This window comes from Gekko japonicus, unplaced genomic scaffold (assembly GCF_001447785.1).
Source record: "Gekko japonicus isolate JY-2015 unplaced genomic scaffold, Gekko_japonicus_V1.1 scaffold3952, whole genome shotgun sequence".
Lineage (NCBI taxonomy): Eukaryota > Metazoa > Chordata > Lepidosauria > Squamata > Gekkonidae > Gekko > Gekko japonicus.
Window position 1 is genome coordinate 72,943 of NW_015167163.1, and position 18,567 is coordinate 91,509.

The 18,567-nt window shown below is 45.0% G+C and overlaps 1 protein-coding gene across 1 annotated transcript in view; it reads right to left on the bottom strand.

The window, feature by feature from the left end:
• ROBO4 (roundabout guidance receptor 4) overlaps window positions 1-18,248 on the bottom strand; it is a gene marked incomplete at its 3' end in the record, with an annotated part of 83,469 nt that extends 65,221 nt beyond the window's left edge. The window contains exons 1-2 of the mRNA XM_015413110.1: window positions 18,081-18,248; window positions 9,614-9,937 (exon numbers count right to left, since the gene is read on the bottom strand). Coding sequence (XP_015268596.1) covers window positions 9,614-9,937; window positions 18,081-18,144 — 388 coding nt within the window. The remainder of the gene's footprint in view (window positions 1-9,613; window positions 9,938-18,080) is intronic.
• Between the last annotated feature and the right edge of the window lie 319 nt (window positions 18,249-18,567).

An 18,567-nucleotide genomic window follows, 5' to 3' on the forward strand; every position in this document is an offset into this window, starting at 1 on the left:
CCAAGAATACAGAGCATCCCTTGCCCCAGACTGAGAGCCCCTATCTATACCTTGTGGCTAATAGCCACTGATGGACCTCTGCTCCATAGGCTCATCTAATTCCCTTTTGAAGCTGTCCATGCTTGTAGCCTCCCCCACCTCCTGCGGCAGTGAATTCCATGTGTTAATCACTCTTTGAGTGAAGAAGTACTTATCTGTTCTAACCCGACTGCTCAGCAATTTCATTGAGTGCCCACAAGTTCTTGTATTAATTTTTTAAATGCCATATATATTTAAAATATTTTTAAAATGCCATAAAGGGGCTTTATTGACTTATTTCATTTATACCCTGCCTCTCTCCCCAGTGGGAACCCAAGGCAGTTTACATTATTCTCCTCGCCTCCATTTATCCTCACAATTAACCCTGTGAGGTAGGCTGAGACTGTGTGACTAGCCCACGGTCACCCAGCCAGCTTCCCTAGAAGAGTGGGGATTCGAACCTGTTTCTCCCAAATCCTGTTCTGACATTCTAACTGTTGGATGCAAATGGGTATTGCGTATCAAGTACAAAGATGATGGGACTGTCGAGGGTACTCTATTGTACAAATACACTGCTGCGTTGACAGCTTCACCCCATTGGGTATTTGGTAAACCAGAATGTATTAGCACTAACCACACCCTGGCTCTCATCCAACCACTACACCATGCTGGGTTTGAGTACCATATGGTCAGAAAACGGGATATCAATAAAAAAATAATTTTGCAAGCACTTTTATAAATTGTACATGATTTTTAAAAAGGTGTTGGTGCAGTTTTTTGTTTTTTAACAAAGGGCTTTTCTGGGTATTGGTGAGCTTTACTGGAAATAACCTCCTTGCAGGTGATGCTGGAAAAGAAAGGAGAGACTTAGGCAGTATCCAAAATGTGTGCTTTCTATGTGGTAGAGAACCACTGGAGGTAACATTATCGAAGCGTCAATTGCCTGGACTGTACATGCAGTCACTGAACATCACTTGCTTCCCCACCCCTACCCCCCTTCTCCAAACTGTGATAAACTGCACAGATGAAAGCAAATGCGGTTATTTTTACTTGGCCAGCATTGGAAGCGCTGCCGTCATTTCTTAGCCAAGCTGAAACAGAACAATCGCCCTGACAACCTGAGCCAGGAACAAAGTCAGGAGGCAAAGCCCCGGGAGATCGAAGGAGAAAGGCTTTTTCTTTGCCATTCATCAGTCTTTGCCTGTTTCCTGCATTCATCCCTCCTGGAGGATGTGAATGTTTGGTGGTATAATCAAAACTCCAGGACGTGAGTCAAGTGCTTACAGGCTGCAGTCTGGAGACATTGTACCTTAGGATGTTATTGCTAGATATTTTTAACTTTGAAAAAATCTGATTGTTTCTGAACACGCACACACAGAGAGAAAGAAAAGCTATGCTTTCCTTCACAGGCCCAAGACATAAAGAATTCCAGTTACCCAGAACAAAACAGGAGCTCAGTGGCACTTTGGAGATGAATAAAAGAGTGCCATTGGACTCCCGCTACAGACTAGCACAGCTACCCATCTGGAATTATCACCATTTCACTGCAGTCATGGCTTCGCAAAGAAACTTCCTACCCCAACCAAGCAAGGAAAGATCTTCAGTACTAATACAGAACCACATATCCTTGCTGCAGACAAAAGGATTTCAACACCTGGAAGGCGCAACTAATTCAAATTCCTCCCAACCAGGTGTTTAAATTTGGTCCTGCAAAAAACTTTTACTGGTCACCTCTTCATAAAAAATGCCCAACGCAGCTCACAGGTAAAGAAGTAGGGCCACACCAGCAGTAGCTGGTGACTGTAAACTTGTGTTATGAAAGATCCACTGATGAAGCAACAGGCGAAACATGTCGGGATCAAGAAAGAAAAACAATAAAAAGTTTTTCCCAACATTTTGATTTTTCTTTTCTGATGCAAGGCAGCTCACACACATAAAACATGAAGGTTACCAACATATGACTTTCTAGTGCATTATTTGATTATTTGGAGGTGTTTTGCCCAAGGGTATTGGAGCTAGGTGTTATAATAAATGAATGTCAGCATTTCTCAAACTACTGTAGATGTCTTCTCCATGGAGTGATAATGACTTTTGAAAGTTTTTCTCCAATTGCTCTGCTGGAACTTGGAGAAGCTGCCCCCCCCCAGGTTAAGAAAGGGGACAGGTATATGAGGGGGAAAAACATTATTCATTTGGGGAACAGACACTGAAAGAAAAACAGATGAGTAGGTGTATTTGAAGTAGCAGAACAGAATCAGAGTCCAGTGGCACCTTAAGGACTAACAACACTCATTCTAGGATAATCTTTCATGGGTCAGAGCACATTTCATCACAGACATACACTCCAATGCACCCCTGACCTGGTTAGCCCAGGCTAGCCCGATTTCATCAGATGTCGGAAGCAAAGCAGGGTTGGCCCTGGCTAGTATTTGGATGGGTGACCTCCAAGGAATACCAGGGGCATGATGCAGAGGTAGGCAGTGGCAAACCACTTCTGAAATGTGCTGCATAATGCTAAAGAGCTAGAACTTCTGGTGCCAGACAATCCTAGAATCTTCTGGCAGTACTACACACACTGAAAAAAGAAAAAACTGTGAGGTAACTGCGCTAGAAAATATTTAAATAATGATCACAACATTTATACAAAAATGTGTACAAAAAATCTGCATATATAAATGCACAAAGGCAGTTGAAAATGGTGAAATTGACGATGATCTCCGGAATGTTCTTCCGAATGTGGATGAAAGCAGCGACTCTTGGTCTGTCATAACATAGTTGCAAGAGATTCTCTGAAAGGACGTTCCTAGGGCAAAGTGCTTGTATAATTAATCTCTTGCAACTATGTTATGATACATCGGTGAAAATTAATGAAATTGTTGATACGTACCTGTTGAAATAACATCGTCAATTTCACCATTTTCAACTGCCTTTGTGCATTTGTATATGCAGATTTTTGGTACACATTTTTGTATAAATGTTGTGATCATTATTTAAATATTTTCTAGTGCAGTTACCTCACCGTTTCTTCTTTTTCCGATCTGTTCTGTGACCATCATTTTTGAGCCAGTACTACACACACTCCCATATGATAATTATTATTATTACTCCAATACATCTGCTGAACTGAGCCCTGACTCTAGAAAGCTTATCCTGGAATGAATTTTGCTGGTCTTTAAGGAGTTTCTGTTCTCTTGTTCTAGAGAAGAAAGACATTGCAGGGAATTGGCTGAAGTGCCTTCAGGTTGAAGGGTGCTCTCTCTCTCTCTCTCTCTCTCTCTCTCTCTCTCTCTCTCCCCCCCTCCCTCCCTCCCTCCCCCCCATCTGATGGAGGATAGCAGATTTGCTGCCCTAGAGGAGTGGCTATTTCCCCCTACCTGCACTCTGTCTATATATTTTCAAATACCACAATGGCTACAAAAATGCCACAATACTCTCCCACAAAGGGAACCATCTCAAAGAGAAATTCTTCTGGAACTGAAATCACTCATAAAGAACAAGGCTGAAAAGGGTTCAGAAAGCAACTTTCCTGCAAGGCCTTATATCAGTTCAGAAACCCAGTTCGAGTGCATTTCAAACGACCTTATTTTCCATACATGTACATCAACTACAGCAGGAAAAAGACCAAAAAACAACTGAAATGATATCTGTGAATTTGGTAAAAGAATTATCTACCTGACTGACATATTTTTGTATCTCCTTCTATAAAAAAATGGTTTTATAAACTGCTCATGCCTCAACCAATGAGCTCTCTTGAAGTCAGAACTAAGGGAGAAATCCAAAATGGCCAGCACTGGATGGTTGTCAAGGCAACTGAGTCCGGAAAGCAGCTAGGAAGATCATAATGCCAATACCCACTAACTTCATTGCAGCTATTGTTGGTGTGAACTGAATTCATAACAGGGTATATCACTATGGGATGCAAGAAAGCTAAGGGAGCCCAGGCTTGCTTGTGATATCATGGAACCAGAGAAGCAAAATCTTCTCCACGGTGTGTGATTAGGTACTACAGAGGCTTCTGTTTGAAATTCTAAGCACATTATGGTGCCTAAAAACATGTCTGCACCTTGCCAATATAACTGTGCTTTCATGGAAAGAGGAACCAGCTGGCTGTAGACAAGCAATGCCTCTTCAATGGTGAATGTTTGTGACTTGGGAGAACAAAACACTCAGGTGGCCACTACTGTCATTGACATTACAACCTTGTTTACAGTACAACCCTATGCAGAGTTATTCCTCTAAGCCCACTGAAATAAATAGATGAAAGTGCCAGTTCCTCTAAGCCCACTGAAATAAATAGATGAAAGTGCCAGAGCGATTAGAATGTCAGACTAAGATCTGGGAGCTCATTTGTACTGGTGTGCAGGCTCTGAGTACCAAGTTTCAGAAATCAGGCAGGGCAAGGTCTTGCAGTCTGAAGTCAGGATTCCAGAAGTCAGGCTAGATAAGGTAATTCAGTCCAAGGTCAGGTTTCCAAGGCACAGTCAGTGGCTTAGCATCTAACATACGCATCACATCCATGCCTAACAGCCTCTCTTGTCTGGTTTTTATAGCCCCATGCCTAAGGGTCATGCTTACAGGTCAAAAGTAATCCTGCAACTACTCATCTTTGTCATCAGCAAGCAGCTGGCATTGGGCCAGGAGGCATGCACTTTGCCATCTTGTCTGTAGCTCTGTTCTCAGCCTCCGTCTGCAGTGCTGTAAGGGTGTAGGTGATACTGGTGGGCTGGGAATAACTAACTGAGGTTCACCTGCTGAATCAGGGCTGGTGGCTCTGCACCAGCTGTAGGCTGTGAATCCTGACAAGCCTGCATTTCATTATCTTGCTGGTCAACCTCTGTTTATTCGAGGCTGGCTACACGGGGCTCCTCTTCTCCTGAGGAGTCCTCGCTATTGCTGAGCCCTAGCTGACCCACAAATTATTGGGTGTCCTTGGGTCAGTCACTCTCTCTCAGCCTGACCTACCTAAAAGGGTTGTTGTGAAGATAAAATGGAGGAGCCAGAGTACACTGATAAGGTCCTCACTAAAGACATGAGTATGAAGTTTGCTGTAGCTCTGGTCAAGTTAGAAAGCAGGGTAGACTGATTCCAGGTTAAAAGTTTTTTAAAAACAGATTTTTTAAAAAAAAGATACAGGCTAGAAAATGTGGCAAGTGTCTGAGGCATCTATTGATGAGGGGAGCTTGCCTAAGCCAGCCACATTGGCAGTGTGGCCAGGGGTGTATGCAGATGGCACTCCCTTGATGCTGGGCTGTACTCAGCTGTACCCTTACTGCTGTATGGAATGTGGGGTGGATGTTGGCAGGGCTCAGCCACCCTCGGCACAATTCTGGGCACACGATGAAGAAATGTCACTTGTAAGGATATGTCGCTGGTGACCAAGTTCAAGACAATTCATACCATAGTACTCCCCATTACTACGTATGGGTGTGAAAGTTGGACAATGAAGAAAGCTGACAGGAAGAAGGTTGATTCCTTTGAAATGTGGTGTTGGAGGAAAGTTTTACGGATACTGTGGACTGCCGAAAAGACAAATAAGTGGGTTCTAGAGCAAATCAAGCCTGCCCTCTCCCTAGAAACTAAAATGACTAAATTGAGAGTATCATACCTTGGTCACATTATGAGAAGACAAGAGTCACCGGAAAAGACAATAATGTTAAGAAAAGTTGAAGGCAGCAGGAAAAGAGGAGGACCCAACAAGAGATGGATTGACTCAATCAAGGAAGCCTGACAGCCTTCAGTTTGCAAGCCCTGAGCAAGGCTGTGAACGACAGGATAATTTGAAGGTCGTCGTTAATTCATAGGGTTACCATGAGTAGGAAGCTACTTGAGGGCACTTAACACACACACACACACACACACACACACACACACACACACACACACACACACACTTCCTCTGAGGAAAAAAAGAAAACAGGCGTGTGTGTGTGTGTGTGTGTGTGATGTACAAAGGGCATACAATGATATAATCCACTTTGAGTACCCACTAGGGTTGCCAGCCTCCAGGTGTGGCCTGGTGATCTCTCAGCTGATCTCCAGATATCAGTCCCCCTCAAGAAAATTGCCACACTAGAAGGGGGACACTATGACATTATACCCAGCTGAGGCCCCTCCCCTCCCCAAACCCTGTCCTCCGCAGGCTCCTTCCCCAAATCTCCAGGAATTTCTCAACCCGGAGATGGTGACCGTCAATGTTCCCTCTAATCTGCGGAGTCTTGTGAGTAAAAATTCTACTTTGTGAGCTCCTGGCATTAAAGCTGTGAGCGAGTGATTTGGCTGCTGCATAAATTAGTTGGCTCTGGAGCCATCCTTCCTGAGCTAAGACAAGAATGTGTGAGCCAGAGGCTAAAAAACTGTGAGCTAGCTCACATTAACTCAGCTTAGAGGGAACACTGGTGACCGTAGTACCTGCTATGGAGAAAAGTGGGGTCAAAACACCTAAATTACTAAAATAACAGCATAGGCTTATAGTGCAGATAGCATGAGTCAGTCATGCATCCACTTGCCCCCACACGCCTTGCCACATCAAGTGGCATGCATCATTCTCCCCAGGGTCCCTGCCTCCCTTCATGTGATCCTCACAACAACAGCTGTGTGATGGAGGTTAGAACCTTCTCCCTGAGAAACTAGTCTGCTACCTGAAGGGGGTTCTTATATAGTCAAGCACTGTCCCAACATGAAACCCCTTACAAATGTAACCTGGCGTGGTGCCGTCTCGAATCCCACCCCCTTGGTCTCCCACCTCCTACTGTATGATACGCCGATCATCTTGTAAACATTTTCATATCTGAAGCCAAATGCCAAAACATCCTCCTTCTCCTGCTGATAATTTTTTGTCGACACACAGAGATACGGTTTGGAGACAGGAAAAGGGAGGCCGCTCTCTGGAATTTGCAGCCCAAAGCACCTGCTTCATCGCCAGACTTCCAGGAAGAGGAAGAGAGACTATCTGCGAACATTTGCTTGAAATGCGGCCCCACACTGTGCATCTAATATAGCGCCGCATCTCCCCAACCATCTTTGCTTGTATGAATATTTATAGCTGCCAAACACCGACGTGAGCCTTCATGCTAGGCCAAGGGAGTCTAATGGAGCTGGATCATTAATGAAGTGTTAATTGGAGAGTCGCTGGACCTGCATATTGAAGAGGATTTTAATTGCACCAGTAATTAGTGCTCTATAGTCCTACAAGGGAGACATTGTCAGCTCAAAGGTGAGGAAACTGATGAAGTCCAGGGGTGGGCACTGGCGTGGTGTTCAGCATCCCAATGGTAACCCAGTATTGTAGCATACGGGGTAAGAAAGAAGGGAGAAAGAATGAGTAGAAAAAGTCTCCCTAATGGAGAACAACAATGAATACCCTTTAGAAGAGCCCGTCTTCTAGATACGTTCTTTGCGGTCGCTCCCAGTTTGTGGGTGGCATTATTTATTCTCTGCTTCTTTGGCATGAGAGGGAGCAAGAAAGAGCACTAATTGAAATAAACATCCCTGTTGGTCAGCTCAATTCACAACCGGGCAACAAGCCGAACTGTTTTCCCCAAAGAAGTTGGATTTTTCCATGCCCAGATCTACATTCTTGGCACTGCATGCTTGTGAAAGAAGATCAGGATTAAGAGCCACTCAAGTTCACATTCCAGGCTGGGAACTGTGAGTGGCAGGGCTATATTTGAAGCCATACATTCTGAAAGAAAGACCAGGTAGATCTGAGTCCAATAGCACCTTAGATACCAACAAGATTTTAGGGGTTAGAGCTTTTGAACGTCAAAGCTGCCTTCATCAGATACAAAGAGGATGGAGGAAGTTTTGACTCTTAAAAGCTCATGCCCCGAAAATCTTGTTGGTCTCTAAGGTGCTACTGGACTTGAATCTTGCTCTTCTCTTGCAGACCAACATGGTTACCCTCTGGGGGGAAAAAAATAGGTCTCCCTGAAGGATTATGAGCATCTGCTAAAGGAGGCTCCTGATATCTTCCCCAATTTGGGCAAATCAGATTCGGGCCAGGAAATAAAACTTGGGCTCACCCAATTAAAATGATCTAACAGTAAATCGTGGACAGTCAAATGGAAGTCTTTCACACAACAGATATTCCATTGATGGAATCCAACACTATGTTGGCACGAACATGAGCTTAGGTGGCTTTTTTAAAGGATGAGACAAACACATGAAGAATGGTCTATCAGAGCTTATTATGCAATACAAGTGAACGGAATAGTCAGGTACAGGGGAAGTATTGCCAGTCATGGAAGCACCTAACAGGACAGGGCTGTTTCCTTCAGGGGTATTTTTGGGCAGGAACGCACAGGAACGGAGTTCCGGCTGGCTTCAGAGTTGGCCATGCCCACTACAGCGAAAACCTCTGCGTGTGTGGCTACAGAGGGAAGGCCTGGAGAGCAACCCCCACAAGCAACTCCAAGGCCAGCCAGCCAGGGGGGCCCTGGAAGGATCGAGGAGGCATTTAAATTCCCTGGCCTGTTCAAGGGCTGGCTAGCCGAGGCTCCCCGCAGCTGCAGGGTGCCAGGGCAAGCCAAGGGTAGGCATGGGGGTATGGCCTAATATGCTAATGAGTTTCTGCTGTTGGGTGTGGCTTATTATGCTAATGAGTCCCTGCTGGGCTTTTTCTACAAAAAAAGCCCTGGTTTCCTTCATGCCTTCTTTGTGATCTTCCAAAGGTGTTCTACTAGCCCATCTTGACAAGAGAACGCTGGGCAATATAGATCTTGGTGTGACCCAGCATCTTGTATCTTCTGACCTCTGCCCCATACTCTGGCCCTTCACAATCAGTGCAAAATAGTGCCTGCCCTCCACCCTATTTTTCATATTGATTGGTGAAGTTGTAGACCAATACTACCCACTCTGCCATCAACATACACATCTCTGAATTCTGAAATTCTACAATCCAGGAAGGGAATGTGGAATGGTACGGGACTGCCCGATCTCACCCGATCTCAGAAGCTAAGCAGAGCCGGTACTTGGATGGGAGACCACCCAGAAAGACTTTGCAGAGGAAGGCAATGGCAAACTACCTTTGCTTCTCATTTGCCTTGAAAGCCCTTTGCTGGGGTCAGCACAAGTCGGCTGTGACTTGACAGCACATATGTACATACACACAACTCCAAAAAGAGCATGCCATCTGCACATTTGCTTAGGCTCAGAGAGGCTTGCCAAAATTGCTCTGCCACACTACAAATGAATGTAGAAACAACAGAGAGATCACGGGTAGGTTGCAAACAATGAAGAAAACAGCCGTGATGTATAACGAAAATAAATATATTTTAGACTGCTGTTTTGCATTGAGTAGTATTTCATCAACAAGTAGTCAAGATGTACGCATCCAAACACCAGAATTTGCATATACTCCCGTTTCACATGACCGCTTTATCTAAGTATGCTGCGTGAATAACATTAGTTTACACGTCAACAATTGTAATCTGTGAACTTGACACAAAACATTCTTCCCTCTTCAATGAAACAAAATCTTTACGTGCTCATGTATATATTTTCATTATACATCGTGGCTGTTTTCTTCATTGTTTACTCTACAAATGAAAGCACCTCCCTGGTATTCAGTGCCGCAAGACAATGCCTGCGCCTTTACCTGCCACATAGAGTGAGGCGTTCTTGCTCATGGCGGTGCCCAAGTGGTTTCTGGCCACACAGTTGTACACACCCTCATCTGACTTGCCCTTCTTCTGGCTGAGTTGGAGGAAGAAGAGGGACCCATCGGGCAGGAGGGTAGGCTCGGATGTAGCATCACCTTCGGTTGTTTTCACGCGCTCTCCATTGCGATACCACTCAATCGTGGGAGCTGGGTTTCCGGTGGCACGGCAGTTCAGGGTAGCAGGCTGGTTCTGTCCAACCACAAGGTCAGAGGGGTGGTCAATTATTTGTGGCGCAAACTCTTCTGAATGGGACTTTGAACCTGGGGAAATGAAGAAATGAATTAATTAGGTCTGCATTTCCACCGATCGGTTCAACCTACTCGCATGCTTAAGATCATCTGCTTATGCTCCTCCTCTCTCTGCATCCCAGTGGTTGGTTCCACAGGACTGAGCTCTCTCAGTGGTAGCACCAAATCTATTTAGTAATAATAGCCTAGCCAGGAAGCCTCAAATCTTGCCTTGTCCATGGCCACAGCTGATTGTCTAAGGCATGCGATATGGTCTCCTAGCCTTGTCTCTTTATTGTCTGTAATATGGGAATAATAATACCATCCTACCTGACAGTGCTGTTGTAAAAAATACTGAAATAACGTGTGAGCTTTGAACAACCTAAAAAGAAACAACCTAAAGATAAATGCTGAAATGACCTAAACAATCTAAAGATAAATGCTAAAATAACAACAGTAATACAACAATAGCAGCAATAATAATAACAGCAATACTACCAGTATTAGTAGAATTGGTACTGTGCAATCCAAAACATGTATACTCAAAAAACAAGTACCATTGGAAGTGTACTCCCTAGTAAGTGTGTTTAGGATTTCAGGCTTATTTATTTATTTATTAATTATTAAATTTATACCCTGCCCTCCCCAGAGTGGGCTCAGGGAAGCTAACAGAAGAGGCACGTATGCCAAGGTTAAAACAGTTAAAAACAGAATAAAACAATCTTATACAATACAATAAAGTGCGAGTGCTCTGGTTGTCACAAATCCATTAATCACAATATGGGGTTCTGGAAGGATAGGCCCAGAACAACAAGAGTTCCACACAGCAGTGCCATCAGCTCTTCATCCCAGGGCCATCTCATTCCCCCCAATGATGCCCGCTCCACTGGATAATAGTGGTGCGGTGATGGTATAATAGTGGAACGGTGATGGTATAATGGTGGCGGCGGCTCCTACTCAAAAGCCTGGTGGAATAGCTCCGTCTTGCAGGCCCTGCGGAACTCTACAAGGTCCCTCAGGGCCCGAGTCTCTTCCGGGAGCCTATTCCACCAGAAAGGAGCCGCCACTGAAATTGCACTGTGATGTTGCCGCCACCGAAATTGCACTGTGATGTTGTCCCTAGCTTCCTTGTGCAAACCAATCATGCCTTTTCAGTGGATTTAGCTGAGAGGCGTGTGCTGTGCTAGGAAGCCACTAATACATTTTTAATGCCCCTTCAGTTAACTGATCCTTGGAGGGTAAGCCCACGTTATGTCAGGATGTTGTCCAATGCGGGTTGTGAAGAGCTGACGGAACGCATGACACTTGTTTATCCTAGCTTTCCTCGAACTCCTCTCTTCATGTGCTAAAAGGCCCTGCATTGAAATACAGGATGCTGCACTTTGTCTCTCCTCCAATTTCACCTTAGTGATGAATAATAGATATCAAAGAGCTGGTCTATTACATGAATGAAGTACTCAGCTTGCAACCCCTGGGACTGGAATTCCCATCTAATCGGTGGTCCGTTCTGGAGTAAAATTCATCTGGTGCATCCATGACCCTGCCCACATTTCTCTCTTGCTTTCGTTTGGCAGCTACGCGTATAAAAAAATATGGCACAGTGACTCAAGGGGTCTGTCTGAGAAAGGCCAGAGATTATGTTAACACCAAAGCCGATTTACCTCCCTCCGAACCGACCTGACTCAGGCCCAGGACCTCCATCTTCGCTGGGTTTAGTTTCAGCCAGCTCAGCCTGAGCCAACCAGCCACAGTCTGCAGCACCCAATGAAGGTCATCTGGGGCAAAGTTCGACTCGCCACCCAACATCAGATAGAGCTGGGTGTCATCTGCATATTGGTGAGACCCAAGCCCACTACTCCGGGCAATCTGGGCAAGGGGGCACATGTAGATGTTAAACAACATCAGGGACAGCACTGCCCCCTGAGGCATTCCAAAATCAAGGGGATGCCTCTGGGACTGCTGATCCCCTATCGCCACCCTTTGTCCCCAACCCTGGAGTAACGAGGCAAACCATTGAAGGGCAAGCCCCTGAATCCCCATGTCAGCGAGGTGGTGGGTCAGCAACTGGTGGTCAACTGTGTCAAATGCGGCCAACAGATCTAACAACAGCAGTGCCGCCACACCACCTCGATCCAGATGCCTTCAGAGGTCGTCATTCAGGGCGACCAGCATAATCTCAGTCCTGTGACCTGGGCGGAAGCCGGACTGGAAGGGATCTAAGACAGAAGCATCCTCCATATAGCCCTGTAACAGTAATGCCACCGCCCTCTCAATAAGTTTGCCCAAATAGGGCAAATTGGACACCGGTCGGTAGTTGGCCAATTCGGCCGGGTCCAAGGATGGTTTTTTCAAGAGAGTGTGGACCATAACTTCCTTGGGTGCTCCGGGAAACCGTCCCTCCAAGAGGCTTAACCTCTTTAGCTCAATAGCTGCACACAATTAGGTGTCTTTTTATCTCTCCGATAATACTGAGATGCGCATTTCCCAGCAAAATCTTTTTTTAGAGGTGATAGCATGCTTGCACTTCCACCCCCCGTTTAAAGAATGAAATGCTGCTGATCTACACCTCCTGAGACTCCAGTCCACTCTTGTTGTAACAAACAGCAATTCTCTCTGAGCTTCCTGTGCAAAACTTCCTGACATTGTCCCTTCCGAGAGGGATGGTCAGCCACAGACTTCCAGCCACCACGAATGGAAAATGCAGGCCATGGGGGTCCCTGAGAGCTTTGCAGAAAACACAGGCAAACTATTTCAACACATGCTGCCTTTCAGATTCCCCAGACATTTATATTCTGCTGTCTTGTGTCTCTGCTACAGCTACGGCAGATGGAAATGTGTTCAAAGTTAACGCAAAGGAACATATAAACCAGGACTTGCATCATGTAATCATATTAACTGATTTTAGACATGTTAATGACTAATAAGATATCCTCAGTTAACTTGCTGTCTGAGTTTTGCATTAAAATGCTTTTTTAAAACTGTAGCTGGAAAACATCCCTTAGAAGTGGTGTTCCCTCCTAGATGAGCAACAGAAGGGAGCGTCCCTCTCCCAAGGTGATGCAAAAGAAAAGAAAAAACGGCGCAGTGGGAAAATGAATTGTTTTATTCAGATATAGTGCCCCTATGCATTTCACCTACATTGGTTCAGGGGGATCTGTATACTTGCATCAAGCAGTTCCTATTGTATCTGGCTCTGAAATAAACACATACGGGCAATATGTTTAAATAAAATAACTCTTTCTCCATAGACCCATTTTGTTGTTGTTGTTGTTGTTTTGCTCTGCTTTGGTGGGGCCCTCTTCGCTTGCACCTTCTAAGATGATGCTGGCAAAACCTATGCATGCATCATCAAACTACCAAAAAGATGCTTTATTTCTTCAGAACAATTGTTCTATTGAACAAATGTATGTAGATGGAAGTATCTACCTAGCAGATCAAGCAAAACTCATATGCTCAACTAAACTTTCTTGAATTGAGTGACAGCCCAGTGAGTTCTCCCTTCTGAAATGTGGTGTGAAAAACTAAACAACAAAACCAAGGCATGTGTGACAGCAGCAGAACGGGCAGAAGAGAAGCCACACAGCAGGGTCAGCATCAGCAGTTGTTATCACTGGGCAGATGTTGGGGCCCCGGGACCCTAGGAATTCCCAGTGCCAATCTCTGCCCCCCACACTGGGTAGCACTGCCACCTGCCTTTTCTCTCTCTGTCTCTCTGTCTCTGTCTCTCTGCAGGACAGCTCTGGCAGCCCTCCACCTTCCCTGGACCTTCCCCTCTTAGAAAGCCAGCATGGTGTAGTGGTGTCAAACCAGGATCAGGGAGACCAAGGTTCAAATCCCCACTCCACCATGAAAGCCTGCTGGGTGACTTTGGGCCAGTCACAATCGCTCTGCCTAACCTGCTTCTCAGCTTGTTCTTTTATTCTATTATTTTATTATTTTATTTCACGAATTTCATACCCTGCCTTTCTGCCCTCATACCGGCCATCAAGGCAGGTAACAAATTAAAACATACATAATAAAATCCCGTCTTAAAAAACTGATGGACCTCCTGATGGCACCTGGTATTTCTGGCCACTGTGTGACACAGAGTGTTGGACTGGATGGGCCTTTGGCCTGATCCAACATTGGCGTCTCTTATGTTCTTAACAAAAAGCACATCATTAAAACCATTAAAACCAGAGCTAAAATACATTCAAAACCATAAAAACAACAATTAAAACATTGAGCAGGGAGATAAAATGGATACAATGAGGATAATTATAAAATGTCAACCACCCTGGGACCTCACTGGAGAGGAAAGCGAGGTGCGTGGTATGAAATCTGCTACCACAGTGGAGAAGGGCTGGTGGGTAAACAGCAGCAGACATTACCCATCTGCCCACTTGCTCTGTGTATGGGGAAGAAAGGTGGTGGGTGGCATGCCAGTCATGCCCCAGACTTTTCTGTCTGTTCTGCCTACTATACATTCCCTTCTGCCCATTCTCCAGAGCTTGAGAAAGCATACATGGTTTGCCCCTCCTTGTCTCCTCACCACGACCTCATGAGGTAGGTTAGACTATGAGAAAGTCAGTGGCGCAAAGCCTCTCAGACTGAATACTATACCTGGGGGGGAAATCCTGATAAACCAGTTGTGAGTACGGGCAGGATAACCTGCAGAGACAATTTATTACTGATTCTGAATATTGGATTAAACAGTCACTAGAAATTCCTCTGAGTGGCATAAAAATTGTCATTTTGATAGCCGGTTTAATGCAGGAGGCATTCAACTCATCCCAAAAAAAGTGGAAGACTCTTATTTTTAGCTCAGTCCCACCCCTCCATTGCCATGTGTCACATTGCGTGTAAGAAAAAGAATGTGCAGCGTGCACAGGTGCCTCTGTGGATCATTTCTGGCATTTCCGGCTTTTTACCAGTTATTTCTCAAGAAACAAAGCATTCCCCCCCCCGTCCCTTTCGCGTTAAGTGACTCATATCCCGAATGATTGCACTGGACATAAGGTGGTTCACAAGACTACTGAAACCAGACTAATCCCATTGAAGTCTGTGCTAGTACCATGCATTTCTTACTCATTCAGTCCCATTGGCTCAGGTGATCAGTAACTGCAGTAGAACCATTCTCAGAGGGCTCAAGCACATTGGTCTCAGCAGCTGCTAGTTCGTCTCTGGTTTTATTCTGGGTCCACAGAGTAAGCAAAGCCAACCCCCTTCCTTTTCTCTCTGAAAAGCTTCTCAGTTTGATGGATGAAGCAATCAAAAAGTGGCTCTTTCACTTTGGCTCATCAAACTATACACGGCACGGGAGTTCTGGGCACGGGGATGTGTAATTTGGCCCTAAAAGTATCAACAGAGGGCCCAGTTTGGACTGAGGGTGCAGCTCTAGGAGTCCAGGGGTTAACCGATCCTCCTGTGCCCCCTTCCCTAATGGGAAATACCTCCCTCTTCTAGCTGCTTCAGATGCCAGTACAGAAAAAAGACAAGAGTTATTTCTTTTCCACCCTAGTGGGACTTAAAGCAGTGGTGGGCTAGAACAGATGCCACCGGAGGAGTCATCAGTGTTCCAAGTGTGCAAAAAGGATGTTCATTTCTCTAACAAGGCAGCTGTCTCTTGGTGGTTGCTTGAGCATATGAAACTGCAAGGCACACCATCAGTCCTTCTAGCTCAGTACTGTTTACTCTAACTGGAGTGGTTACACAAGTGTTTCCGACAGAGACAGGACTTTCTCTAACAGCTACCAGATTATTTAATTGGAGATATCTGGGACTGAACCTATGACCTTCCCTAGGCCCCACAGGTGCTTTAACCACCAAGCCCTCCTCTCTTTTCCCATACAGCTTGGGTGCATGACACTTATCAATACATGCCACATTCAGGCCTATGAGCTGGAACCAATACATTATCTAAACACACTTTGCAAATTTGCTCCAGATGTCCAGAATCTAGAGTGGAAACCAAGCAGCGTTGATTTTCCCCTTGAAACAGCAAACCTCGGAGTCATAAATTGCTTTAAAAACTCCTATACAGAGAGAAAGCAGTTTGCTATATGCTGCAAGGGGGCACTTTTCAAGAATTAGAAGTCCAAAGCCTCAAAGGACACTCAGATATTACTATGTGGTTCTCTGGACAGAGGTACATGGTGACGGGGATGCCACTAACTTAAGAACATGCCCCAAAACACCAGAAATCCAAGCAAAGGACACCTGTATCAAAAGAAACAAGCTTAGTTGTAAAGAAATCTGTTGCTTTGGGACAATCATATTTTGTATAACCGGCAGATTCACTTCCTTTGTAACCGAAGGCCCCAAGTGTTGTCTAAAGTAGCCTGCAATTACATGTACAATAATATTCATTATATCTGGGGAAAAATACATGAATATCACCAGCCTATCTATAACAGACAAACACAATTTGTAGCAACAGTCCCATTCACAAACGCTTTCAAAACTCCATCCCTTCTGATATCACATTGCCAATGGCTCTCACTATGCAAAAGGCAGAGTCCTGTCTTTCCTTAAAAGCTGAGTCAGGGTTTCTCCTTACAAGCAGCGTTGATTTTCCCCTTGAAACAGCAAACCTCGGAGTCATAAATTGCTTTAAAAACTCCTATACAGAGAGAAAGCAGTTTGCTATATGCTGCAAGGGGGCGCTTTTCAAGAATTAGAAGTCCAAAGCCTCAAAGGACACTCAGATATTACTATGTGGTTCTCTGGACAGAGGTACATGGTGACGGGGATGCCACTAACTTAAGAACATGCCCCAAAACACCAGAAATCCAAGCAAAGGACACCTGTATCAAAAGAAACAAGCTTAGTTGTAAAGGAATTTGTTGCTTTGGGACAATCATATTTTGTATAACCGGCAGATTCACTTCCTTTGTAACCGAAGGCCCCAAGTGTTGTCTAAAGTAGCCTGCAATTACATGTACAATAATATTCATTATATCTGGGGAAAAATACATGAATATCACCAGCCTATCTATAACAGACAAACACAATTTGTAGCAGCAGGGAGAGGCAAAATTCACACAGCGTCATCCACACTTCCCACCTGCCATTAAAGAAAACAGAGTATTTATGAAACCTTTTAGACTCCATGGTGGAACTTGGATGCATAAGATGAGACTGTGCATCCAAAGTGCAAAACAATACAGAGGGATTTCTTTGGCTCTGCTAACACCCAATAAAAGTCTGTTTTCAGTTTATATTTTTATGTGTTTACATATTTAATACCATGCAGAAAAGAATAAGAATTATTTTAAAAATTGCTGTTGAGACTTGGGATGTCATTTTTAAAAAGAAGTACGTCTGTGCTGGATAGTTCACATTTCTGGTGCAGTTTCTTGTTTATGAGACAAGATGATTCCCCCGTATGCAATTCACGGGGGTGGTTCAGCCAGTGCCATAAGCAAAGCTCCCACTGACATCTTTCAGCCCAGCCCTTACATATAAAAACAGGGGCATGCTTTTGACAGTCCCATTCACAAAGAAACGCTTTCGAAACTCCATCCCTTCTGATATTACATTGCCAATGGCTCTTACTATGCAAAAGCCAGAGTCCTGTCTTGCCTTAAAAGCTGAGTCAGGGTTTCTCCTTTAAGGTCAAAATATATTTGAAAAGCAAGATTGCCATACAATATTTCTCAACAGTTCAAGCTTAACAGCTCGTGGTGCAGCACAGCAGGCTGTGCGCTGCACGGCACATACATCTTCACGGCTAGGCACTAGAGAAAAGACGTATTTACCACATACTCAGATATTTGACTGCTACAGCCCCAGGGGAGGCTGTTGAACTCTGCAGGACGACAAGTTCACATCAGCACCATTTTATCAAGGCATTTCCAAAAGACAAAAAAGTTGGGAAAAGTTGTGGGATTGTGTTTTACCCTGGACAGGGACCAGAGAACAGGGACTGTCCCCAGTAAATAGGCACAGCTTGAGCATTAGAACTAAAACCCATTGATTTTACAGGCAGGTAAATACGCTTAGGATTTGCCACCCAAGAATCCTGAGGACGACAGCTCCAGCCCACAAAAGCTTCCGACAGTATCAATCAGTTACTAGAGTCCTTTTCGGTTTCACTGCAACAGGCTTATGCAGCTACTGGTTTGAAATGCCTCTTCCACTTGGGGAACTCTGCCCCACTGACTGCATCTGAGACTCTCCCGTTCTGGTCACTCACCTTCCAGTAAGAGGAAAGCCGCCCACACCAAGAGTCTCTGCAACACGATGCGCACTCCTGACATGCTTATCCAGTTGCTCAAAGAGAGAACTTGGCGCCAGAGGAGGTTGGCCTGACCCGTGTTTCACTTTTCCCCTTTAGGAGGAAGGCCTTTTGTCTCTGCCTCCAACACACACACACACAGGTTTGTCAGGTCAAAAGATTTCATCAGCCAGTTCCATCCCTCTCGGACTGTTCAGAAAGCACCGAAGGGGGTGGGTTTGCATTCAGGGGCTCTCCCTCCTCCAACTTCAGCATGGAAATATGGCTGCTTCAAGAACTCACACCAGCTCCGAAGTAGGAAGTATACACCAGCTTTCCTGTTTCCTACTACATCACCAGAGCCCTGGAATCCGGCCCCTCCTAAGTCAAGACAAACAAGTCATCCAGCACAGGAACATTCATGTTTCTGTCCGTTCACTCCCTCACTGCCCCCGTTCCTTCCATT